Consider the following 26044-nt stretch of genomic DNA (forward strand, 5'->3'; position numbering starts at 1 on the left):
AAACTATTAAATCGATCCGCAGCGCATCTAATTGATTTCAAAACATTTAAACAATGGAAGGTGAGCTATCTAGGGAATATGCACTTATCGACATAGCTGACTAAGGGAACCTGTATGTTGTATGCAATTGAATTCCAAATTTGTAACAATATATATATGTATATATATATATATATATATATATATATATATATATATATATATATATATATATATATATATATATAATGACCGTTTTTACAGCCATTTTTCCCCTGCTGTGCAGGGGTTTGGCTTTTTCTTGAGGCAATGTTTTATGGCCGGATGCCCTTCCTGACGCCAACCCTGGTCGCCTCATACGACACACAGGGATATGGTACACCTATTCTAACCGGGGCATACACCGGGACCAGTACACTGGCACTCATTTCGCCAACCTCGGAAGGATGACAGGCTGAGTCAACCCCCTGGTGTTAATTCAGCAGCCAACGGGGCTTGGACCCGTTTTGGACCAGGAAATTTGGTGCGAAATTTGGACCAGGATTCGGAGCTTAACCAAAATTGAATCTGCTTGTTCTCGTCACCAAACCAACTCAGCCACCAAGTTTTGTCTTAACGCAAAAGCACCTGTTTGAAATATCGTTCTGAATACCGTTTTTGGCTTTATCGCTTAATGGTGAAGAATCATTAAAAAAAATTGTCGTATCCAGATCAGGATTCGGATCTTCACGAAAATCGAATCGATTCGTCCTTGTCACATACCCAATCTGTCCACCAAGTTTAGTCCGAATCCATCCATAACTTTTGAGATGTCGTGTTATATATCGTTTTTCGCCCAAGCTCTTCTCAATCTTTTTCGCCCTATCTCTTCTCAATGGTAAGGCCTAAGTCACATTTGGCTCGGCGGCCGGAGGTTCGACAAAATGTACGGGCACTAGCAATTATAAAGCGGCCGCAGTATTTCCACGGTCACACAATGTAGCAGTCACATATGTTTTTATTTTTCGGGGAGCCGCACGGGGTATTTAGAAATTGTGGAGACCGAAAACATGGGTGTGCCGTACGGTCTTTGATTTGATGTCGCACGATGACCTTAGCGCGTTCCTGCGGTGGCCATAGAATTTTCAAGGCAGACGCAAGGTGCCCACAGGGGGGCCGCAGAGGGACCCTAAGCCGAAGGCGCGGCCAGACGGACGGTAACGAATGGGTTAATTTTTTTTTTTTTTTACCAGTTCCTTTGTTTCGGCTAGTCGAATTTCTATGGCGAACGTAGAAATGAAAAAAAGTTATAACTCCGCATTATAATCCACGGCGACCTTACGGCCTGTAAAATATAGCCATACGGCGTAGGGCCACCCTGAGGCCACCTCCGTTTTTCTGCGGCCGCCGCACGTTTCTGTCAATTCAGAGGGTGTACGGCTGCCGTATCCTCGCCATAGAGCAAATGTGACTTAGGCCTAAAGAGTCACTCAAAAATTATTTGATCCGGATCTTCAGCAAAATTGAATGAATTCTTTCCAGTCACACACTCAACATGTCCATCACATTTCATCTGAATTCATCCACAACTTTTTGAGATATCCTTTTCACAGACAGACAAACAGGGGTGAAAACATCACCTTATGAAAACATCACATAAAAGCGGTGGAGTTGGCAACTCTGCTATCAATGAAACAATGGGTACAATGCGAGTATATTTCAAACGGCTGCATACCAAGAATTGCTCTGTCAATAGTCAATGTGTCCCGAGAAATTTGCTAAGATAGACGAGACGTTGAACTCTAATGACTTGGTTTCACAAGAAGTTGAACTTCCATGACTTGGTTTCACAAGACGTTGAACTTCCATGACTTGGTTTCACAAGACGTTGAACTTCCATGACTTGGTTTCACAAGACGTTGAACTTCCATGACTTGGTTTCACAAGACGTTGAACTTCCATGACTTGGTTTCACAAGACGTTGAACTTCCATGACTTGGTTTCACAAGATGTTGAACTTCCATGACTTGGTTTCACAAGACGTTGAACTTCCATGACTTGGTTTCACAAGACGTTGAACTTCCATGACTTGGTTTCACAAGACGTTGAACTTCCATGACTTGGTTTCACAAGATGTTGAACTTCCATGACTTGGTTTCACAAGACGTTGAACTTCCATGACTTGGTTTCACGGGACATTGAACTTCCATGACTTGGTTTCACAAGACGTTGAACTTCCATGACTTGGTTTCACAAGACGTTGAACTTCCATGACTTGGTTTCACAAGACGTTGAACTTCCATGACTTGGTTTCACAAGACGTTGAACTTCCATGACTTGGTTTCACAAGACGTTGAACTTCCATGACTTGGTTTCACAAGACGTTGAACTTCCATGACTTGGTTTCACAAGACGTTGAACTTCCATGACTTGGTTTCACAAGACGTTGAACTTCCATGACTTGGTTTCACGGGACATTGAACTTCCATGACTTGGTTTCACAAGACGTTGAACTTCCATGACTTGGTTTCACAAGACGTTGAACTTCCATGACTTGGTTTCACGAGACGTTGAACTCCAATGATTTGGTTTCACGGGACATTGAACTACAATGACTTGGTTTCACAAGACGTTGAACTGCGATGACTTGGTTTCACAAGACGTTGAACTGCGATGACTTGGTTTCACAAGACGTTGAACTGCGATGACTTGGTTTCACGAGACGTTGAACCCTAACTGTTTGAGCCACAGCTGTGCCAAATGTCCCATAAACTCATTAAACTGAGTAACAGTTTTGGTGACGCAATTGCTGGGCTGAAGGTCGCGTCTCGCAGGAGGAGCGAGAGGTACACAAGGAGGGTACGGATCGTCACACGACAATAGAGTGACGTGGTGAGCGAGCCGAGCCCAAGTTCGCACCTGCCCCGTACTGATGAAATGCAACTGCGATCACTTAAAATCGTCGGAACCATCCTGGTCTTGGCGGGTGTCTGCGCCAGCCTGGCTGCCACCTTCACAAAGGATTGGTCGCGAGGCGATGGTGTGGAAAGGGACACCAGGATACTCTTCAAGAATGGCCTGTGGTCGGTATGCAGGTGGGACGGTACAAAGGTGAAATGCAGTGCGTTTACCACAACTCCAGAGAGGGCAGGTGAGCCCAGGTTCGCTCTTTCATCTGGGCACAAATGGAATGTTTAGCATTATTGGTGATGCTTCAGACAGAAAAAGTTTGGGAAGGTAAAGGAGAAGGAAGAGGAAATTTGTAAAATGTACATAAGAGAAGAGGTGGTAACGGGGTGGGAGGGGGAGGACATTTACCTCACTGTCCCCGAATACGTTAGACCTGTGACAGTGACTACTCACTCCTGAACTCGCACATGGACAATTATTCATCATGTGACAAACACTGAGCTCGATAATTCAACGTATATCTCACCTGTACGCTCTCAGAATTCTTTCAAACAGTACGAGGCCTTGTGTTGGTGGCCCTGATTCTTGTCCTGCTCAGCATGTTCATGGCTGGACTCGCACAAGACTGCGCACACATCGGTGACTACTCCGTGCAGACGAAGGCCCGCCTCGGCCTGGCCGCCGGCTCCCTGTCCTCGTTGGCTGGTGAGACCGCGCTCTGCCCTGCTCTGACAACGACATGATCCCAATAACGCTTGCTGGGATAAGGTGTGGATGCATTGGGAATGGAAGCAAGGACGGGTTGGGTTTCAGTGGATGTGCCAAATAGTTTGGGTGTCACAGCAAAAGCCAGACCAGATGAGAACGAATTGGGAAAATTATCAAGAAATGAATAAACGATCTAAATGAGTGATTGGCAACCAAGGTTAGTGACTAGTGAGAAGGCTGTGTGATTGGCTCTCCTTAATCTCAGTGGGCCACAAGATTTAAATCGTGCACGTGCACTCACCACGGCCCCACAAATCAGGTTAATATATATTTTATATAGGCCGAATATTTTATAACGAGTTATTCAAAATGCTTATTCATTCATAAATTAATAGAATTGACATCAACTTCAAATTGCAAAAGCAAAATATATATTTATTTGCACTTACCTTACAATATACATCATACTTGATGCCAAGCTTGGTTGGATCTCTCCAGTCTCCTCGACAAGCAGCAGGGATGTGCATATCAATACATTGTAATTCAGCACCCACGTTTTCATCTCTTCGCTGTCTGTTGCGCTTCTTGCATTTGATGCGTCTCGTGGGCGACACTCAGTAGCCCGATGGGCCGAAGGTTGCCCACTACTGATCTAAATGATCTGCGGGGATCAAAATGGTCTTATAAAGCAAATCCTCACTTCATTTTGGAGAATATCATAACGTTTTGGGCTGAGGGCTCTCTTCAGGATTGTCTCTGAAGCTCCGGACAGCTTCCGACTGTAGTTTGTTTGTAGTAATATTCTCAGGGATGCTTTTTTAATATCTCTGTGGGGTTCTTTGTCATCATTCCTGTAGCTCCAGCTATCACTGGTACAACTTTGGCATTCTTCAACTACAGGATCTTTTCACTTCATTCTTGGGGTTTTGGTATTTGGTCATTTTCTTGATTTCTGCATCGTTTAGTCCAAAATCACTGGAATTAGTACCTCACGTAGCAATGCCTTCTCTCTTTTTTTGTACAGAAGTATATCTGGTCGCAATGCTTTGTTTTCGATATTCAGGCTCGATGGGATCATTAGGTCATACGTGAGGGTACTTCCATGTTTTCCTTCCATGTATTTGGTTAATGTTCCCACTAATTTTATTTTTTATTTGTGTTCGGTCATTAAGCATAACATATCACACTCTCTTTGCTAATACCACCTCCACCCCTCACCGATCTCTTTTTTTTTTTCCTCCCTCCCCCCACTCTCTCTGTCTGTCCCCTCCTCGCTCCCCCATCCCCCTCCAAATAAAATGCAGCACTCGCCTCCCACACCCCTGTCTCTCTCTCTCTCTCTCGCTGTCTCTCACACGGCACCCTCCCTCCCTCAGTGAATAGTAATGTTTGGTGAGGTGTCACTCTCCCCACCTCCACTCCTCTTCCGAGCTTTCCCTTCTTCAGTCACTCCTCGCTTACCCTCCCTCCTCTCTCCGTCTTCTCTTTATTCAACCCCCTGCCCTTCACACCATCGTCAGTGAAGCGACGGGTTGTATTTGCTAGTTATGTAATAAAGACATGATGTAATAAATAGACATTATGTAACAAAGACATGATGTAATAAATAGACATTATGTTTGAAAGTCGGTTCAACCTCGGAATGGAGGTTTTCGGGAAGTTGACGAAGACTTCATTTGGACACTTTAAAGGTGGGATCTTTAAAAGTTTTGCAAATTTGCCAATGTAATAAATATATGGCCATTTAATGTCCCCCATTTTACATCTGATGACATGTACAGGTCGTGGTCTTCAGCATTGGACCACCACCTGCGGTCAGTATGGCTTGTATGTACCATGGCATCATCCACCAGCGTCTGGAATTTTGCCGGAGGAATGCGGCACCATTCTTCCACGAGAAAGTCGATCAACTCACACTTGCTTGATGGAGTTGGAAAACGCTATCTCAGGCGTTGTTCCAGATTATCTCATAAATGTTCGATTGTGTTCAGATCTGGTGACTGAGAGGCCATGACATGTGGACACCATCAGTGTCATGCTCAACAAACCAATGGGTGACCATGCGTGCTCTGTGGTTGGGGGCATTGTCATCCTGGAAGACACCCCTTTATTCTCGCTCTTCCACGAGCCTCGACCTTGATAAAAATCATAATTTAAAAACCGCTCCCAGCAAGAAATAAATGCTGCAACATGGGGTGAATATGATCACTCAGCACCATTAAGTGGCGATTGGCATTGACCTTGCCTTCTAAGGAAATGACTACACTCCAACCATGCCAGGAAAATGTGCCCCACAACATAACAGAACCACCAGAACCCTTCACTGTTCAAACCAAACACTCAGGGTTGTAGAGTTATTTAGGTTGGTGCCACACGTGCACTCGTCCATTTGTTGAGAACATGGCGAAGGATGATTAATCTGACCATATGACATTTCTCCATTGCTCGACAGTCCACTGGACTTGCAAATATGCATTTCCAGGTGTGATGAATGGTAACCAGCTCAGTGAAGTTCGCGGAGGACCGTTTTTGAAGAAACTGGCTGCTCATGCTCCAGGTTGAAATTTAGTCAATTGATCTGCAATTGCGCACCTGCTTTGCCTTACACTGAATTAATGCACGGATATCACGATCCTGGAGTATGTGCTTCTGCACACCGTTGTCCTTTGCTGATGATATCCTTCCCTCAGAGTTCTGTGCCGACACACTCCAGACACTTGCTCAGGAAACATTATTAAAGGCCCGGTCACACCTTGACGTTTTAGCCAGCGATGGCAACGTGTTAAAATTTATGTAAAACGCTGGCTTACGTTGAACTTTTGATGTTTTTTTTTTAAAGATTCGGACGTATTCATAGCGACTTGGTCTTATGTATAACGCATTGGTAACTACACAGAACGTTTCGTTGTGTTATAGATAACTTATACCAACGAATGCTGAACCTGTTGTCGGCCTACACAACCAATGCCCAACGATAGTCTAACTCAGGCATAGCGCGTTGCACGCATCGCCGACGATGTCGTGGCGTAGCCTATTAAAAGGCTGACGCAAAACGATTCGAATCATAACTGCCGTAGAAATGGAAGGATCAAAATCGCGGTCACACCTTGGCGATCTTGCTAGCGTATGCCGACGTAACAAAAAGTATGTCTAAAACGTTGGGGCACGTCAAATACGGTATGGGTAAGTTTGGTATGCGCGAGTAGAACGCTAAATACGCTATCATAAGTCGTAGTAAGTAGAGTACGTCAAGAAATTTTGAACATGTTCAAAATTTTACGACGTACTCGGCGTATGACACACGTTCGCATGCGATGGGGATAAGTTTTACACACGATATGTGGACGCTTACACACGTCCACAAAGGCTACTTATAAGCTACTCATAAGTCGAAACACGTCGCGGTAATGTCTTTTTTTACGCGAAACTTATTTCTAACTTATGTTTGACGTGCTTTGAACCAATTCTTTACGTAGCCCCAACACACATCGACGTATGTAGACGTATTCCAATGACGTCTTCCGGTCGACAAAAAAAATATATGAATGTGTTTCTAGCTTCCAACTGCCATATAAAGACGTGTTCCCAGTGGTTTTGGGAATTGGTATATAAAAATGCTGCTCATAAAAGGGGAACCCAACAGTGTTTTCGAGTCCTTTTTGAGTCGATGTCCATATCAGCAGTAACAGTATCAGTATCAGTATCAGTATCAGTATTAGTATTAGTATTAGTATTAGTAGTAGTTTGTTCATGTTGGCAGTAGTAGGTGTGTGTGAGGGGGAGGGTGTGGGTTATGATGGATCGTCCTTGCGTCGGCGTGTCCACGGGTAGGTTCATAGGCTGCCACTCAACGATTTAAATGGCTGCATCTCCACTATTGAAAGTAGACGCTTGCGCTCAACAATTGGATTTTTTTTACACTCAACGACTTTTAAACGGTACCACTCAGCTAGTTTCATTGTTTACAATGAACGATTTAAATTGCTGTCACTCGCCTTTTTTTTTTTTTTTTTGACGCTGGGGTTTGGAAATTTGAAACGTTTCTTCTGAACGTGTTAAAACGCTCCAACTCGACTATTTTAAATAGACGCTGCCGATGGACAATTGGAATCATAGCCAAGCTAGACATCGAAGTGTGAACATCCTCGTCATGCCGAAGAAAAGTTTGAAGAATGCTGCAAATAAGTGTCCTGGCCGTGGCCGTGGACGCTGACGCAAGGACGATCCATTATACCGACGTCTTTCAGCCTATAAGTAACTTAAAAGTAACGTCTGTCGACGTGTGGCAACGATCGCGTAACGTGCAAACAACACGTTAATCATAGGTAGGAAATAAGTTTCGGGTACTCTAAACATTACCTCGGCGTGTCTCAACTTATGATTAACTTACAAGTAGCATGTGTTGACGTCTGTCAACGATCGCAGACCGTGCGTACAACTTGTGGCCAGCGTAGCGGAACGTGTGAGTCATACGCCGGCATACGTCGTGAAATTTCAAGCTTGAAAAAATTTGAGGACAACCGAAAAGTACAACGTTTAAAGCCAACGTACAACGACGTATGGCAACGTACTACGACGTATGCCAGCGTGCTCTCAATGTTATCAAAACTTACCCATAACGTATTCAACGTGTGCCAGCGTTTTAGAAAAAAAATTCAAAAATCGGCATACGCCGGCTAAAACGTCAAGGTGTGACCGGGCCTTAAGGTGAGCTGTCTTTGTCACTGAAGCTCCTGACAAACACACGCCAACAATCACCCCTCTTTCAAAGTCACGGAGGTCTCCTCTTGCTTAGCCATAATTATTGGCAACCAGGCCTGTGCAGCATCTTTATACATGACCCTAAGCATTATGGGATGATATTTGCTGAATTAAGACATGAGCCAGACCTGTGTGGAAACTGTTGCTTTCAATATACTTTGTGTCCCTCATTTACCCAGGTGTTTCCATTTTTTTGGCCACTACCTGTAGATCCAAAGCAGAACCTCATTATAAACTTACATGTGTGTGTCCATGTATGCTTTGCAGCTTGAGGTCATCTGCACACATCTAATGTATACAAGGGAAAAGCAGGGAGGAAGGAGATAAACTCATAATTTGCTTCTTTTGGAAAAGTTATTCTGACTTCCAGCACACCACGCTACTGTGACGTTACAAGGACATTGTTTTTCAAGTACACAAATACAACTTCCAAATTAAGTGTTTTTTTTAAAAATGCAGTGCTCATTTTATCATCTATCTATAATTCCAGCAATGTGTCTGTGTGTGTGTGTGTCTGTCTCTCTGCAACCGCCGTTTCTCGACGACCGCCGGTCCGATCTGATTGAAACTTGCCAGGAATATTGCCGGGGCCCCGCGGATGTGCTTTTCAAGGTTTGATATCGATTGGACAAGCGGTTCCCAAGTTACGGACATTTATCTGTCAGCCAATGACAAGACATGGTGCTATGACATCACGAATGACGTCACAATTAATGGTTATTTATTTATTTATTTATTTTTTGCACGATCGACGGTCTGATCTGACTGAAACTTGCCAGGAATATTGCCGGGGCCCCGCGGATGTGCTTTTCAAGGTTTGATATCGATCGGACAAGCGGTTCCCAAGTTACGGCCATTTATCTGTTGACCAATGACAGGACAACACAATTCTTCTTCGTTTGATATGACGTCACAATTGACGCTGGGGACCTGACTATGTTTCCCAAGTTATGGCCATTTATGATACGGTTGATCTAATCTAATTGAAATAATGCCCCAATCCAGTCGTCGTTTACGCACCTACGGGCCCCGCCCCTCCGGGCCCGTACTTGTTCTCGTAACTCTGAAAGTAAGTTTCCTCGATCATGATCACATGATGAACCAAATTAACCGAGTTACTCGACACGAAGCTGATGTCCATTCAAAATCACTTTCATGTACATACTGTCAGAGGGTCAGAAGTTCAGAAACCCAAAGGTCTTTCACCACCGAAAGGGCAGAATTTGTAACTCAGACTTTAATGTTTTCCGACGGCAACAAAAGGTTTAAAAGAAAAGTTGGATTTTAACGGACAAAACTGGTGCATTAAGGTAAACGCATTGCCCTCATCTCACCCATATGGCAGGTGTGTGTGAGGGGGTTGCTGCCTCTTTGTACGTACACCATGTGATTGGACAATCGCTACATCCACTGGCATATCTCAACATCACGTAAGGCACCATGCATACAAAATGATGGATGTCACATTGCTACACGTGCCAAGCCCTGCACACATTACACTACACATCAATACCTTCACACATTACACTCCGCACCAATACCTGCACACATTACAGTCCACACCAATACCTGCACACATTACACAACACATCAATCCCTGCATACATTACACTACACACCAATTCCTGCACACATTGATATGATTGTGTTTACATTTGTTCCACTTGCAGGTTCTCTTTTGGACCTGCAGTTTATTTTGCCTTTTTTGCTGGAGTGTTGGAGGTGTTTGGAGGGTTACTCCTGGTTACAGATTTTGTGAAGAGGAAGACAATAGAGAAGAGGTACAGTTGCTATCGTGTTATTGGAAATTACCACTTCATATTCAATTTTCATCATGTACATCCTTGGCATTTGATTTGCTGAAAGATTTGATCGTATCAATGTAGTATCTTGGTTTCGCTACTTGCATATCCTTTTTAGCTCGCCTGTTCAAAGAACAGAGAGCTATAGCAATACCCCCGGCGTGAGCGTGAGCGTGAAAATGTTAAAACTTTTGATGCAAGTTATTTCCTTTCTTATGTTTTTATCTACCACACTATTTTTTACTGATTACAATATACAAATACATATATTGCTTTAAAATTATTTGGATCAGACTTCACTGCAATGCTTTATTAAAAATATTATTAGACTAGTCTTTTAAAAACGATAAATGTATAAACAGGCGAGCATTGGGGGGCTTTGACACCAACTCTCTGGTTATGTTTTAACTACAGTATTTAATTTTGTTTTTGAAATCCTTTCCACAGTGCTTGTTTGCCAGTCTTTTATCCTAAACTAATATGTTGGAAAATCACATGACACACTCTGCCCCACCTTTCTTCACAAGCTCTCTCTTGTCCACCTTTTTCAGGTATTCCCAAGTCTTGGAAATGTGAACTTCATCCATCTTCAGTGCATTATATTTGCAGTCTCTTCACAAAAGAGCTACACACATTGAAATGAACAGTCAAGATCAATTATCTAATGTTTTCTCTTTAATTAAAATGACCTCTTCTGAATAAATACAACATAACATTGCCAACCATCATCCAAGATTGGTTCACTGTAGTGATCACAAACTTTTGACCTTTTATACTAGGTTCAAAATGGGTGATTTCAGAGTGGACTCTGTGGTGTGTAATCGCAACACATACGTCACGTGACATGAGGGAGATGGGAAATCTTTTTACTGAGTGAGTATGTGACATTCAGTCGTGACATTTGGCCCCAGGTATGAACCACCTTTTAACCTAGTGAGAAAAAATATATATACCATCAGAGATGGGGAATCCCCCACCATTGAAAAATAATTGAAATCAGATAAGCGGTTTTCCATTTATTACAAAAAACTTTTTTCAAGATGGCCACCCCAGTCGGCCATCTTGGATCTGGCCACGCCCAAAATCAATAGGGCTCTTCCTTTTCAGGTGCTACATGTGTGACCCAAATTTCAAATCGATATGGCGAACAGTTTATGAGTTATCACATTCACAGCTATAAATGTTGACGCCCAGCCAGCCGGACGGAGGGACGGACAGCCGGACAGCCGGAGGGACGACCCGGGTGATAACAATATCCCCCTTCCTCCACGCGGCGGGGGATAAAAAAATACTTTTCAATGTTGCTGCTTTTGGTTCAATTTGAACCCACAACCAGGCAGAGACATCCTTTGTGCTGCCATGTCCTTACCCGCTTTGTTCGATCATTTTTACAATGCCCCAAATAGGGAGCATGACTTGAAACAGAAGTTTTTTCTCTTTCTTATACACCAACCCCCCCCTTACAAAATCAAGGTTTGTGGAAGAGTGATGCAACAGAGGGGGAACAGCATCAACACTGACAATGGGGCAACAAATGCGTGGGAATGTTGAGATGTTGCCCCACGTGTGACATTGGTTCATGAGTTCTTCCCTCCAGCTCAAATAAGCTAAGTTTCCCAGACCAGATACTTTGTGTTTTATTTTCATTCCTGTGTTGCTGGTCGTATTTTCGTCCAATTTACTGTGCCAAACTGTAGCCTGCTGTGTCGAGTTACTTCTGCCTCTGTTTTTAACCGTACGTACTTCATTTTCACTCTTTTTCTCCCAGGTATTGGTACTTCCGACCCCTCAGTTTAATCGTTTTTCCCTTCTGCCTCCAAAAAAACCCCCAAAACAAAACGAGATATCTGCGATCACAAAGCGATTGCCCATGACGTACCCTTGGCCCGTGATCCAATGATGGCCATTTTTTTTTCAAATCACTCACCACATGGCATATGACCTTGACCTTCAACATTTAGGGGGGGGGACAGCCTTTTTTCCCTGCTGAGCAGAGTTTAGCTTTTTGCGGGCTCCATACAATCATGGTTCCCTTCTTGAGGCAATGTTTTTATGGCCGGATGCCCTTCCTGACGCCAACCCTGGTCGCCTCTTACGACACACAGGGATATGGTACACCTATTCTAACCGGGGCATACACCAGGACAAGTACACTGGTACTCATTTTGCCGACCTCAGAAGGATGACAGGCTGAGTCAACTCCCTGGTCTTAATTCAGTGGCCAACGGGGCTCGAACTCAGGACCCGAGGATCACAAGCCAGCCACCCGAACCACTTAGCCAACACCCGGCTTACCTTCAACCTTCAACATTTAGGGATAGAGCATAAATTAAGAAAATGTGTCCCCATCTACAGTCTATCCATAAAACTCATATCATGAAAATCAGAGGAAAAGTGTTCAAGTTATGATCAAAAATGTGTTTTTGTTAATCAGATCACAAGCCAGAAAAACATAGCTCAAGGACACGAAACACATATTAGGTGTACAACGTCAGTGCAGATACAATATGATGCAATAACATCTTGGAAAGCTGCTCACCTCCACTCACCCGTTCTTTTTTCCCACCTGTGGAACAAACTTCCACATCCTCTTCAATCTCAGTCTTCCCTCCAGGTCTTCAAGATAGTTGTTCACCACCATCTCAGACAACCCCCATCCAAAACGATGATCTTTTCCACACCCATTAAACCATTCATTCCCCCATCCTCCGCCCAAAAAAGAAATTCTCCCCCAGTTTTACTTTCTTAAGAGTTTGCTTCTGTGTCCATGTTCTCCACCCTTTGCGTTCTTCACCACCCCTCATCGTTACCCGTATCCCTTGTTGTTCATCTCCATTCATTTTCTCCCTCGGGCCCTGCTGTTGGTGTTATCCCTTCCCTTTATGCTGTTCCTTTTGTGTCCTGGTCTTTTCTGTGTTCAAGGTCATCCACAAGCCTTGAATCTATTTACAAAAAAAACAAACAAAAGGAATGGGTGACAACAGTAGCAGAGAAATGAGTGAGGCAACAATACTAGGGAAATTGAGCAGCATAACAATGTCATAGACAGGGCCCAGCCAAGGAAAAACGACCACCTTTTCCTGTCAAAGTTATCTCAACGATTGTCACACTCATACTGTATTCTTTCAATTTAGCAGAGGATCCACCATCGATTTTGCCTCAAATCCAATATGGCAACCAAAATCCAAAATGGCCACCAAATGCCATTTAATTAGACTTTATGTATTCATTTGGCTCAGATATCTATTGTGTGTGCCTGGAATCAATTATTTGCCAACCATGCGCTGGAACTATGCACAAGTAGCTCGTTTTGGATGAATTTGCACTCTATCACAAATCCAATATGGCGGCCATGATCTTAAATGGTCACCAAAAGTCCAAAAATTGAATATCTGTCATTTTTAATCGTCCAGAACCGGATTGTATGTCCCAAAACAGGGAATGGGAGTTGATAATTACCATAACTAGGGATAGTGAATTTGATTTTGGAGTTATTCTTCCTGATAACTAATCTAATATTGCCAAATAACATCAAAACCTATTGTGATTGTTTTTGTCACATAAATTTTAGCGAATGCGTCAAATATGGAGTTGCATACCATTTATTTCATACTGTAGAACGTATACCAGATCTTTATTATAATTTACATGGCAAATAAAGATAACTCACGATGGGTAAATGTTCTGCATTATTAAGTCAAGGCAATTTCAGAATTAGAATGTTCCATCAACATCAAGAAATGGCCATGAAATCTATTATTCACTGATATCTATATCAGTGTCTGATTGGTTATCCGATGAATAGAATCCATCTGGAATGTCAGAAGGGATGGAAATCTGGCCGAGTAGACTGTCGGCCATTTTCTGAACATTTGTGCTTCCCTAGGTAGTCTGCTTCCTGGTCCTCAGTACAACTGGAGTCCTTCCTCCTCCTCCTCTTCTTCTTCTTCTTCTTCTTCTTCTTCTTCTTCTTCTTCTTCTTCGGGGGCTGTGTTGATGAACTAGTTTCATCATAATCCACATCTCCTGTGTAATAAGAATTGGTTTTGCTGTATGGATCTTTCGATCAAACATTACTGAGGATTAATGTGCAATACTAAGGACCAACAAATAAAGAAACAATAATCATAAACAAGGTCTACACTCATTCAAATGAATACAATTGCATTTGCCGGTGCTTGGTTTTGATGTTGTATTGCGACAGGGAGATCTATCAAGCTGTTCAAGGAGATCTGCATCAAGAGGCCATTTTGCAGGTCCCCTCTGTGAACGTTTCCGTCAAAATAACCTTGTAAATGCTTTTGTTAAATCATCTTCTCCGAGTCCATGGCCAAAGAGTCTAGTACCATGTATCCCCAGGTCTAGGACCAAAAGCAATAAAAAAATTTTTAGACAGTCATTTTTTTATCCAAACAAAAGGAAATGTCAGGCTTCCAGGCGTCCATTTGACATCATGGCGGCCATATTGGATTTGTGATAGAGTGTAAATTACTCCAAAATCAGCTACTTGTGCATAGTTACAGCATATGGTTGGCAAATAACAGATTTCAGGCACACATAATAGATATCAGAGTCGAACAAATACTATAAAAGTCAAATTCAATGGAATTTGATGGCCATTTTGGATTTTGGCCGCCATATTGGATTTGAGGTAAAATTCAGGGTGGCCCCTCTGCTAAATTGAAAGTATATTGTTCGGATGAGGGAACCGCTGAGATAACATTGGCAGGAAAAGGTTGTACTTTTTCCTTGGCTGGGCCCCATCAGCAGAATGAGTGAGGCAATAGTAGAGGAACAAAGTACCAGGAAAAGAAAAAGAGCAGGAAATAACAATTGACCCCATCAAAGGGGTTGAATCAGAGATTATTACCTGCACCTTTTGACTTCATGAATTGAACAGAGAAATAGCGAAAAGTTGTCATCGTGCAATTTTGTAAGTAAGCTGTTGGTGCAAACATGGTACATTATAGTAGGCCAGCCAACATGGAATATTACACTTTTTGGGGCATCGCGTGTTAGGCCTAGGTCACATTTGCCACAGCGGCCGTGGGGTCTCCAAAATCTACGGCCACTAGCAATTATACAGCGGCCGCAGTATTTCCACGGTCACACAATGTTGCAGTCACGTATGTTTTTATTTTTCGGGGAGCTGCACGGCGTATTTATAAATTGTTGAGACGGAAAACGTGGGGTTGCCGTATGGTCTTTGATTTGATGTCGCACGGTGACCTTAGGGCGTTCCTGCGGCGGCCATATAATTTTCAAGGCAGACGCAAGGTGCCCGGAAGGCGACCGCAGGGGGGCCCTAAGGCGAACGTGCGGCCAGACGGACGGTAACGAATGGGTTAATTTTTTTTTTTTACCATTTTTTTTTTCAGCTTGTCGAATTGCTACGGCGAACAAAGAAATGAAAAAAGTTATAACTCCGTGTTATAATTCCACGGCGACCTTACGACCTGTAAAATATAGCCAAACGGCGTAGGGCCACCCTGAGGCCACCGCAGAAACTCTGCGGCCGCCGCACGTTTCTGTCAATTCAGAGGGCGTACAGCCGTATTATCCTCGCCGTAGAGCAAATGTGACTTAGGCCTAATAGCAGGCATCCATGCCAGATCAATGAGTCATAGGATAAAGAAAAAGGTGTGGGTGGATGCCACCCTGGATTCTCAATTTTTAGGTCATTTTCAAGATCATAAAGGTAAAAATAGCAAAAAAATGACAAAATGACCATTTTCCTTTATTTTGGCAGAATTAAAACATTTTTGGTGCCAATATCTTTATGCATTCTTCTGTTTCATGTTTTCATAAACAGACAACAAAAACATCATGTAAACTTTTGAATTTACATCAATGCACAACACAATGTAACGTAAAACTGCAGTTTCGAAATGCAGTAGTCCGAGTACCTATTCTGGTAATCAAGTTTCTCACTGGCAGTGAACCAAGCTGAGAAATTGAAATGTTATGTCTTAGGTTACTGTAGATTAGTTCAACAACAATTTCAATGTGGCTAAAATGTACTATGTGCATGTTTTATAGAAAATCTATTGCCCAGCTGGGTTACAACATTCTACCGCATCACAGCCACATGCAGAAGTGCACTTCAGTTCTTTTTTAAAGCAAGTGCACCGAGCTGTTTGGCATTTGGATTTGCACCCACAGGTCATCAGCTGAAGGCAGGCATCTGGAATTGGGGGCAGCCTCGTCCAGATAGGTACCAGGCAAGTCTTCTCCTTCACCCAGGCAGCGGTGTCCATAGGGGATTGTATCCTGATGCATTCTCGATCTGCTTGCAACCAGATCTTTGCCTGGTAATTGGCACGTTTACTTGTGCAGATCCAGGGCATCTCTGGTCGGAGGCAACAAATCAAGGCCCTTCTTGGCTTTACCAAGCACATGAAATCTGGCTTGATCCACACTTGGCTGTGCAGGAACGCCATACAGATGACATACAAACTGCTCAACTTGGGTTAGTTCTCCATCGCGACCAATTCCACTGACTAGGAGTGGCTGACTCTGGAAGGTTTTCCAGCACGTCTTCTTCCCATGGCCACTGAATGCTGAGGTTGTGTCACAACCTGTTAGTGCATGGAAACTCAGCAAGTTTCCCCTAACAGGTTGTGGCACAATTGTGTCTGATACAGCATGAATTGGGTAGCACTTCCACTTCTTTGATGTTCCAGAAACCATCCATACTTGAGCTGCTCTGGTTAGCATGAAGTGTAGAAGCAGCAAAACATCTGTGTCACTGCACATGACCACCAACCTTTCATATCCTTCATTGACTGCCTCACATGACTTGATATGTCCATAAAGCGATGGATCACAGTGGTGAGTATCATTGTCATCTGCTGGTGCTTGAAGTATGGGAAGCATCCCTGCTGTTGTTACAGGAGGGTCAGAGACACTGATGGCTTCATTCAGTGCTCCCCAGGCAGGAACGGACTGATCATCTTCACAATCATGCATCCCTGACACAACCCAGGCCAAATCTTTGGCATGAGCCTTCTCTCTTTCATAATCTTGAGCATTGCTGAACGATTCCATCTAAATCTTCTTCTGTCCACTGAAAGATGGTGAGGGTTTCTGCCCTGATGCCAAGGTAGCCTGGTCAAGCCTTTGAAACTCATGCAGAGCACCAGGCCTTATAGCTCTTGATCTTAAGAGGCTCTTTCCACCTGGGCCCTTTCCACTTGCAGTATCTTCTCTTTGTTCTGGAGGTGGACCTCTCTGACAGACCATCATCTGCATGCAGTGGAACGTATTCTTTCCATCAAGAGTTGCTTAAAGCACATCTATGTTGTCACAGGAACAGTGGATCATCCCCTTCTTCACAATGTTGTCTGGGACATAGACATAACCGTTCTTGGCAAACCTGTCCAGTACTTCATTAGCTATGATCGTGTCAAACCTTCGAACAGTGGCAATGCCTATGGTGTGGTTGGCTGCATGGAACAGGTCAACGAGAGCCTCAGAGCGAGTAGCCTGGTGGGGAGCGTGCCCAAGACCAATGTGCTTTGGTGTCAACTTCCGTTTATGGGACACCCCATAAACAATGTCTTGGGCAATACTGCACACAGTCTGTTTGATGGTATTGTCTTCATCTGTCTCCTCATAAAGGTTATTTATGCCCCCATAGAGCAAGTGAAGGAACATATACAAGCTCGCTGGGATCACTTGATCAACATGCTCTGGATCAAGTCCATGCCATGTGCTCGAGTGTCCTGGTGTGTCGAGCAGATCCTGCCTGACTCTGAGGGCAACGTGCACCATCTGTTGAAAGATGTTGCCTTGTGCAAACTTGAGTGTTCCACCGTCTTCATCTTCAGTTGATTCCGATTCTGATGAGAACATTCCATGCTCTATGGATTTGGTCAGTGTTCTGGAGATCAAGAAATCTGACTTGTCACCAGGGTACATCAGGAGTGATCCCCTAGATAGAGGTTTCACATAAAACTTGCCTTTGGTTCAACGAGCTCTTGAACCACTTCATAGAAAGTTGTTCTCCTGGACTGGTATTTTGGTGGTACACATTTGCCCATTTCACTGCTCATCCTCTCGTGTCTGTCATATACGTGACCACGAGACAAACCTACACACAAGTCTCTGCATATCATCATCATGCACTCATCCTCCACTGGCTGTTGTGATTCCCTGGCTGATCCTTGTCTTGCAGAGTGTCTTTCAAAGGATACCAAACAAGCAAGATGATAGCAACCTTCAGCTGCTATCAGGTTGCTGACTCCTGACAATCTTGAACTCATCTCCGGGTGAACTTTGGAACGCTCAATCAATTCTGCTTTTAATCAATTTTTAACCATTCACAATGCAAAAAAAAAATTCAAGGGGATCAATTCTGCAGACTTCTCCAGGGTTTCCACTCTGTGAACTTTTCTTTTGCCCTCTTCTTGGCAAAACATGCATAGGGACCAATTCATTGCTCGTTGGGTGCTTCATCGGGTGGGTACTGAAGTAGTGCTGGAGGATGGATTAAGACCATGATGGGATGCTAGCTGTGCTAATGACTGGCACTGTTTCTTTAGTCTGCTTAGCTTGCTTTCAGAGGTGAATGTGGAGTAGCAGGTTTTATGCCACCTGTGTTCCATTGCATGGAATTCTTCCTCTGAAAGCACCTCAAGTCTCTCAAGGATGTCTCCATTGGTGGTTTCACCCAGTTTTCGCCTCTGATCAGCGACTGTCCTTGTTATATTTTTTAGCCGCGTCTCGCAAAGCGAGACGTGGCTCCAAGGGAGCTCGGCATTGTTGTTGTTGTTGTTGTTGTTGTTGTTGTTGTTGTTGTTCTTCTTCTTCTTCTTGTGAAGACAAAACCTTTCGGACTCGGCTCTTTTATATAGAGGATCCGGATCTCCTTAAATACTAAACACCTGTACACATCCTCGCATTGAGGGTTCCTTTTGAGAGCGTCTATCATGGATTTTTAAATATATTCGGACATTTGCTTTTAAGCTTCGAAAAGTTCACGTTACTATTTAAAGATTATTCCATTTAATGTATTGTAATTTCGTAAATACACTATTTTCTCGTCATGAACGACAATCGTCCATGACGGGTGTCGCTATTGGCTCAATCAAGGCACGTGACGAAATATCGGAAGTTGTTGTTGTTTTTTTTTTCTTCTTCTTCTTCCTCTTCCTGTTCTTCTTCTTCTGGTGAAGACAAAACCTTTAGGACGCGGCTCTTGGACACATTTGTCCTTGTTCCTTCTGTGGATGCTGTGCGGAGGTCATCTGAACTGCTCTGACAAAAAAGGCATGAGAGCTTGTCTGTGTCTTTGCTCTCTCTTTTACGCTTGATTAATTGATATAGGGTCCATGGCTGGCTACTATACTACTGCTTTCAAACTGTGGAAGTTTCTAGCGATCTGAAAATACAGTGTACACAGTGGTTATAATCATGTAACAACGATCAACAAGAACACCTAGCACACTGCTATATACACTACATCTGGTAAATATTTGGCAGGAAGCCTGCCTATCTCCAACTGGAAAGAAAATAACATGTTAATGGTGTGCAAGTTCTGGTAGTACTGAGAACAAAGCGACATTGGACATGGTAAAATACCCATAAGAATATAACAGAAAAATGGCAATGTTTGCCTTTCATTCTCTTAAAACTCTATAAATTAAGGTATATTTTCAGTTTTTAACCATTCACAATGCAAAAATACACTTGCTACAATATACAAGCTTTGGTTTTATTGATATGTTCAATAAAATAGGCACTAGTTTCATCAAAATAGGCAAAATCCCAAATTCGACCGGCAATGACCTTGGTGACCTTCAAATTGAAATTTGGCGATGGCATCCACCCACATTCTTTTTAAGTTGCCACAGTGGAATGAACCAACATGGATGCTGCAAAAAAAAATTCAAGGGGACTTTTCGATTTTTGGCTGGTCTACTATTATGGAAAAAGCAAAAAAGTCTTTAAAAGGATGAGAGTTGGTCTGCATCCGTGGAATAATAATGACAATTAATTTTCTCGAACAATTGTTGAGAGGTATCCGAGCCGCCGTGGAAAAGGCGTAGGTGAAATGACATTTTGGACGTGAGCTCTTCAAGTTCTTGCTGTGAGCATAACTCTTTTGTATGAGAAAATTCGACCACTTTGTAGAGAACTTTAAGTTGGCTTTCTTGTAAGATATCTAACAATGAGTTCATGAATAATATCTATTTGGATCAGCTCAATGCTTAGAATGCAAAATTCCATGATAGCTTGAGCAAAGGGGGTCAAACAAACTGCTGCAAGAAAAACGATTGAGACGACCCATAGCAAGCGCACAGAGCTGTGCACATTCCGGCTCTCGATTAATGGATAATAGTCACCTTAACAACCTTAGGTTTTGGCTCAATAGTCGCATGAACAACCTTTGGAACCCTTCACCAGGACATGAATGAAAGCTCTTTCTTGTTTGATGAATCACACACATTTTAACTTCATGCCGCTTCTTTACATCACATGACAATATGACCGATGCAGAATAAAGGCAGAAGAATTGTAAACATAGTAAATGAAAACGTTTTATTTAGATACTCGAAGCCAAGCAAGACAAGACATGAATAAATCTGCCAAGAGGTACATACACACCTGCACGACAGATCAAGTGCACAAGATTGTTCAACCATTTGGTGTAAAATAAGTAATGTGTGGGATCGCCAGATGTTCAACCCAAGCTACATTATATGTGTTGGTTCCACCATCGTTCTTCTTCTTCGTTCGTAAACAGAACAAGACTGCGGGGTGCCAACAATGCCCGAGGGCACAGCCGTGCCACTGATGCAATGCCCCCTTGCTGGTTCAGGTAGGAATTTGTAGTTTGCTCATGGTGCCAGTGATAGCTCGTCTACTCTTCTTGAAAGACCTCGTGGGATCTTTAACGTCCACCAACTTTTGCCGACAGATGGGACACCAGTTTAACGTTCATTCAAGGGCTGACACATACATTGATGAATCACCCTTCCTGTGAAACATCAGGATTACAGTTTATAACTGGGTCGGGACTCAAACCCAGGCTGGACAGCTGAGAGGCGAGTGTGTGTACCTCTCGGTCATCCTGTCAGCCCTCCACCACCGTTTATTACCTCCACTACTGAAGGGGGATGGAGGTTATGTTTTCACCCCTGTCTGTCTGTCTGTGTTAACAAGATCTCAAAAAGTTATGGACGGATTTGGACGAAACTTGGTGGATGAGTTGGTTATGTGACAAGAACAAGCTGATTAAATTTTAGTTCAGGTCGGAATCCAGATTTGGCCTATTGGTGGGATACAAAACGTAAACTCATCAGCCTAGGGGGTATGTTCTCTTCCGAGTGCCCTTCTAGTATACCCTGTCATGGTCATTGCCTCATCTTCGGTGAAGAGTATATTATTTTAACCCCACCTTAGAGTTCATTTTCATGGAAAACAACTCGCGAGTAAGGGCGTTGTGAAGTAGCTGACGAATTTTGATGGTTTAATCAACATTACAAGTTAAAGTGTGAATCTTTTATTTCCGCATCATACAGTAGCTATGTAAAGAGATCCATTCTGATAGCAAAGTATGACAGGACCGATAAAAACAGTAACATTTGATAAAAGTGGCTTTGCATTAAAAAAAAATGGAAAACATAAAACGAACTGCAATCACTTTCTGCAGATTGTACTTATTCCTGGAACAGCAGTTTCATCATAATGTAAACATCCCCACAACACTCAGGCCATCACAACATTCTCGATTGGAATACCTCAACTACCTTGGCCTTCGAGCGTGGTGGATAGCAATGAAGCATGCAGCACTCAACACGAACCGCATGCGTCCTCTTGATGAAGCCTCATGGCTGTAGTGCTGTGACGTGTAATGTGTCATACAAACGGACATTTCGGATAAGCACGTACAGCACTACGTACTGTGTCACTTTGACACATTACTTGTCACATTTGGCTTCAAACATTATAATGCGTAGGTGATTCTTGTTTATGAAGGCACGTGTTTGTACTCAAGCGTAACCATCTACTATGACACAATTTCCACTCACATTTCATCCTCGCAATCTGCTTCGTGGAATTCTGATCACATCTGTTGAGACACTTTGCACAAAAAGAAAGGAGGAAAAAACAAAAGCACAAAACAGTTGCAGCGTTACATTGAGTGCAATCTACAACCTCGAGGAACATGCGTGGTTCGTTTGTGCTTAGCATTAGACGTAGCTCGAAAATTCAACGTACACAGCATAGTGCTTACATGAGCACGGCCGATGGACCGTTCCTCACTGCACACTGTGTGGTAAGTGTCAAATCGAATTTGTCACGTGTTAAGCGATCAGAATATCAGTATTTAAAGGCTCCGTTGCGAGCGGCACGAACAACGAAATCTTTGATCATGTTTTCATCCAAGCGTTGGAAAGAATCCGTCTGGGTGACTGCTGTCAAATGGTTCATGCAGAACCGGAAACAGAACTCCTCGAGTTCCTGAAAACAAAGCAGGCGTACGGGAGGAAGAGGAGGGAGTGGTACACATGCAACTCCGTATGGATGGCGGTAACATGAGTGAGTTTCATCGACGGCTAAACTGCAATACGAACAAGGCTACAGAAACAGCTATAAACTCAACGGACCTTCGCGTCGTACTTCATCGCGGCATCAAGAAGCATGACAGCATTTTCCACGGAGATTCCCTGCTTGATGATCTGCTGGCAGAGACGTTTCAGGCCTTGCTCACAGTATGATGTTGCCAAATCTAATAGGCCTGCAACATTCCACACACAAACCGAGTTTGTCCATACTGAAGAGCATCATCATCAAGTAGAAATAGTCACAAGATGTCATAAATTAACGTTTACATACCTTGTACGCGAAGCTACATGACAAGGTTTTCACACTGTTGACCAGGATTTCTAAAGCTAACTTACAACTGGTCAAAAAGTGCCAGAAATATGCAACCTTAGTCAGTCCCACATGTTTGAAACAGTCCCACTACCATTGAAACAACGGGCGTCTACGACCATTCAACGTCCCGCATTATCAATGACATTGGCGGAAAGCTCGTAGCAAGCGCTGGTGATAGTAGACTTCTTCTTTGAAGAGGGTGAACAGATCGAGGCGAAACTTTACACGTATGACCACCTATCCATGAAGAACAAAAGGTTCACACATATGATGTCATAGGTCACATGGTTTGGAGGCCATATTGGATTTACCCTAAGCACCTATGAAAATCTTCTCCAGAACGGCTGGACAGATCGAGGGGAGACTTCAAACAAATGTTCCCCAAGCCATGAATGTACAATGTTAAGGAATAATTGGAAGGTCACATGTTTTGGCAGCCATATTGGATTGAAGAAAAATATTAAATAATGTTTTCTCTGGAACCATTCAATCATTCGAAGTGAAACTTCACAGTTATTATCTGGTAATGATGGGGAATAAATGTTTTAAATTTCAACTTGATCGGATGCATGGTCTCACAGCCAGAATTATTTAATTTTTTGATCTGGGTTATTTTTGATTTGGTGAGTTTTGTTTTTTGAATAAGGCTCACTTGGCTGTGCCTGGATGGGTTTGAGGGTAGAGTTGTAGCAACTGAAATGCAAATCCTATCCAGGTTCCTCCTGATAACTTCATATTTGCTTTTTTGGGTTCCTTCTGATTACTCCAATGCAGGATTGTACCTATTGCACACCACTCCTTCCCAATTCCATATCTCGGCGATGCATGACGTCATCGCCGGGCGACGAAGGAAGGGCGTACTCAGTTTTTACTCCGTATTCTTGTTTGTCCGGGCGATATCTGTCTCAGCCATCCTTTGAGATGGGATGCTGAAATTTGGGTACAAAAGTGATGATATGCTTTTGCAAAAATGGGTTTGAGGGTAGAGCGATATTGTTGAGGGTAGAGAGATAGAGATAGAGATAGAGATAGAGATAGAGATAGAGAGAGAGAGTTTTTATTTTTCGATTAATCAATTGATCGATAAATTGCTTAAATATTATCAATTAATTAATTAATTATTTGTTATATTTCTCATCTGGGCAATATCTCAAGAACCAATTGAGCTAGGAAGCTCATACTTGGTCATGACAGTGAACAAGTGATTTGGTTATAAAGAGTATTTTTGATTTATTGATAAATCAATTAATTCTTTTCTTTGTTTGTCCGGGCAATATCTCAGCCATCCTTTGAGCTAGGAAGCTGAAATTTGGAGATAAAAGTGAAGATGTCCTTTGGCAAAAACGATATTTTTTATTTTTTGATTCATCAATTAATTAATACTTAGATTTATTCATCACTTGTTTATTATATTTCTCATCCTGGCAATATCTCAGGCATATTTTGAGCTGGGAAGCTGATATTTGGAAATGACAGTGACCAAGTAATTTGGCTATAAATGGTATTTTTGATTTATTGATTAATCAATTAATTCTTCATTTTTCGATTAATTAGTTAATTTTCAAAAAGTTACAGATTCAGATGAAACAGTGGTGGTTTTTGGTATACTATTCGGCAATTAAGAAACTAATTATTTTACGATTATTTGTTTATTTTCATTATGCAATTAATCAATCAATTATTGTACACCACTCCTCCCAATTCAAACTGTGCTGTAAGGTGGCATCAAAAATTTGAGTAGTCGGATCCGGATCTTCACCAAAATCGAATCATTTTTTCCTTGTCACACACCCAACCCGTCCACCAAGTTTCATCGGAATCCATCAACAATTTTTTGAGATGTCATGATATACATCGTTTTTGGCTCTATCTCTCAATGGTGAAGAATCACTTTAAAAATTCTAGTTGTCGGATCCGGATCTGGATCTTCACCAAAATCGAATCAGTTCGTCCTTGTTACACACCGAACCTGTCCACAAAATTTTATCTGGATCCGTCCACAACTTTTTGAGATATCCTGTACACAAACAGACAAACAGACAGAAAGAGGTGAAAGCATAACCTCCTTCACCTTTGGTGGCGGAGGTAATAATAAAAAACTTCAAGGGTCAGGGTCAGGTGTCCAATCAAAGCGGGGTTGCACCAAAGCAGGACGTCTTGGTCATCACTGCCAGCAGTTATAAGGTGACAGTTCTAATTATGTCTCAATTACATAACACACCAGTACACAAAACTACACAAACACCACACAAAACAAGTCCTGGTGAGGGTCTGCAATCTCTGATTGCTCTTTTCCTTGTTCTTCCTTCAAAACTTTGGCTTATGGCACAAATATGAAATTGAGATGATTTATCAGCATTGTATTTTATATCATGTACAGTACATGTACTCAGGGATTGCAAAATTACATGCTTCTCTCCTTACACCTTGCTCCCATCCCTCAACCCCTTTACCTTTTGCCCCCACTTTAGCATCCCAAACCCCAAATCCCACTTTCCATTCTTCCTCTTTTCTCAATTCAGCCCCACCCCAATGAAGGCCGAAATAAGTAACTGGATCAAAGTATTTTGAGTGAGAACGTCTTTCAAGAAAGAAAGTGAAAAAGGCATTTTGCATCTTTGTGCCATCACCGTTGAACTACAAATTTCAACATTTATAAAGATGGAAATCTGTGCTATAAAAGTGATTTTGTATTTGTTTATATGTTCACTCACAGAAAACCCAGCTCCACTGGGCTGTTGTTAGAGAATTTGTTCCCAGGAGTGTGGAATATTTAGGGAGTTTGACAGGAACGTACTTTGACAGCATAATAGCAGGGACCCGTGGAAATTCCATACAATGTAAAATGTGACAAGTCCTGAATCTCTTTCTTCTTCAAGTCTTCAACCCTCCCCCCCTACCCCCAAGCCAGTCTCAATTTCCTCCCAAATTTGTCCCATCTTTGATCTCCCCACCCCTTCCAGACCCCAATTCCCTATCCTCCCTTCCTCCGCCTCAAAGAACCAAAAGTGCATGATTAC

At 42.7% G+C, this 26044-nt stretch overlaps 2 protein-coding genes across 7 annotated transcripts in view; one reads left to right on the forward strand and one right to left on the reverse strand.

Annotated features, from left to right (window-relative positions):
* LOC147012831 (claudin-10-like) overlaps positions 1-10861 on the forward strand; it is a 62376-nt gene extending 51515 nt beyond the window's left edge. For 3 of the 4 annotated variants that reach the window (XM_085854095.1, XM_085854097.1, XM_085854094.1), the window contains 3 exons: positions 9683-9767; positions 10008-10118; positions 10691-10861. In XM_085854095.1, coding sequence (XP_085710221.1) covers positions 9683-9767; positions 10008-10118; positions 10691-10715 — 221 coding nt within the window. In that variant the 3' untranslated portion in view covers positions 10716-10861. Of the gene's footprint in view, positions 1-2818; positions 3110-3408; positions 3574-9682; positions 9768-10007; positions 10119-10690 lie in introns of those variants that run through there. The other variant, XM_085854098.1, reaches the window with a different exon arrangement.
* Positions 10862-20803: 9942 nt separating this feature from the next.
* RCBTB1 (RCC1 and BTB domain containing protein 1) overlaps positions 20804-26044 on the reverse strand; it is an 86390-nt gene continuing 81149 nt past the window's right edge. For 2 of the 3 annotated variants that reach the window (XM_085854093.1, XM_085854092.1), the window contains 2 exons: positions 22754-22884; positions 20804-22607 (listed from right to left, as the gene is read on the reverse strand). In XM_085854093.1, coding sequence (XP_085710219.1) covers positions 22467-22607; positions 22754-22884 — 272 coding nt within the window. In that variant the 3' untranslated portion in view covers positions 20804-22466. The remainder of the gene's footprint in view (positions 22608-22753; positions 22885-26044) is intronic. The other variant, XR_015051078.1, reaches the window with a different exon arrangement.

This window comes from Eptatretus burgeri, chromosome 14 (assembly GCF_056783735.1).
Source record: "Eptatretus burgeri isolate ZD-2024b chromosome 14, Ebu_testis_v1, whole genome shotgun sequence".
NCBI lineage: Eukaryota > Metazoa > Chordata > Myxini > Myxiniformes > Myxinidae > Eptatretus > Eptatretus burgeri.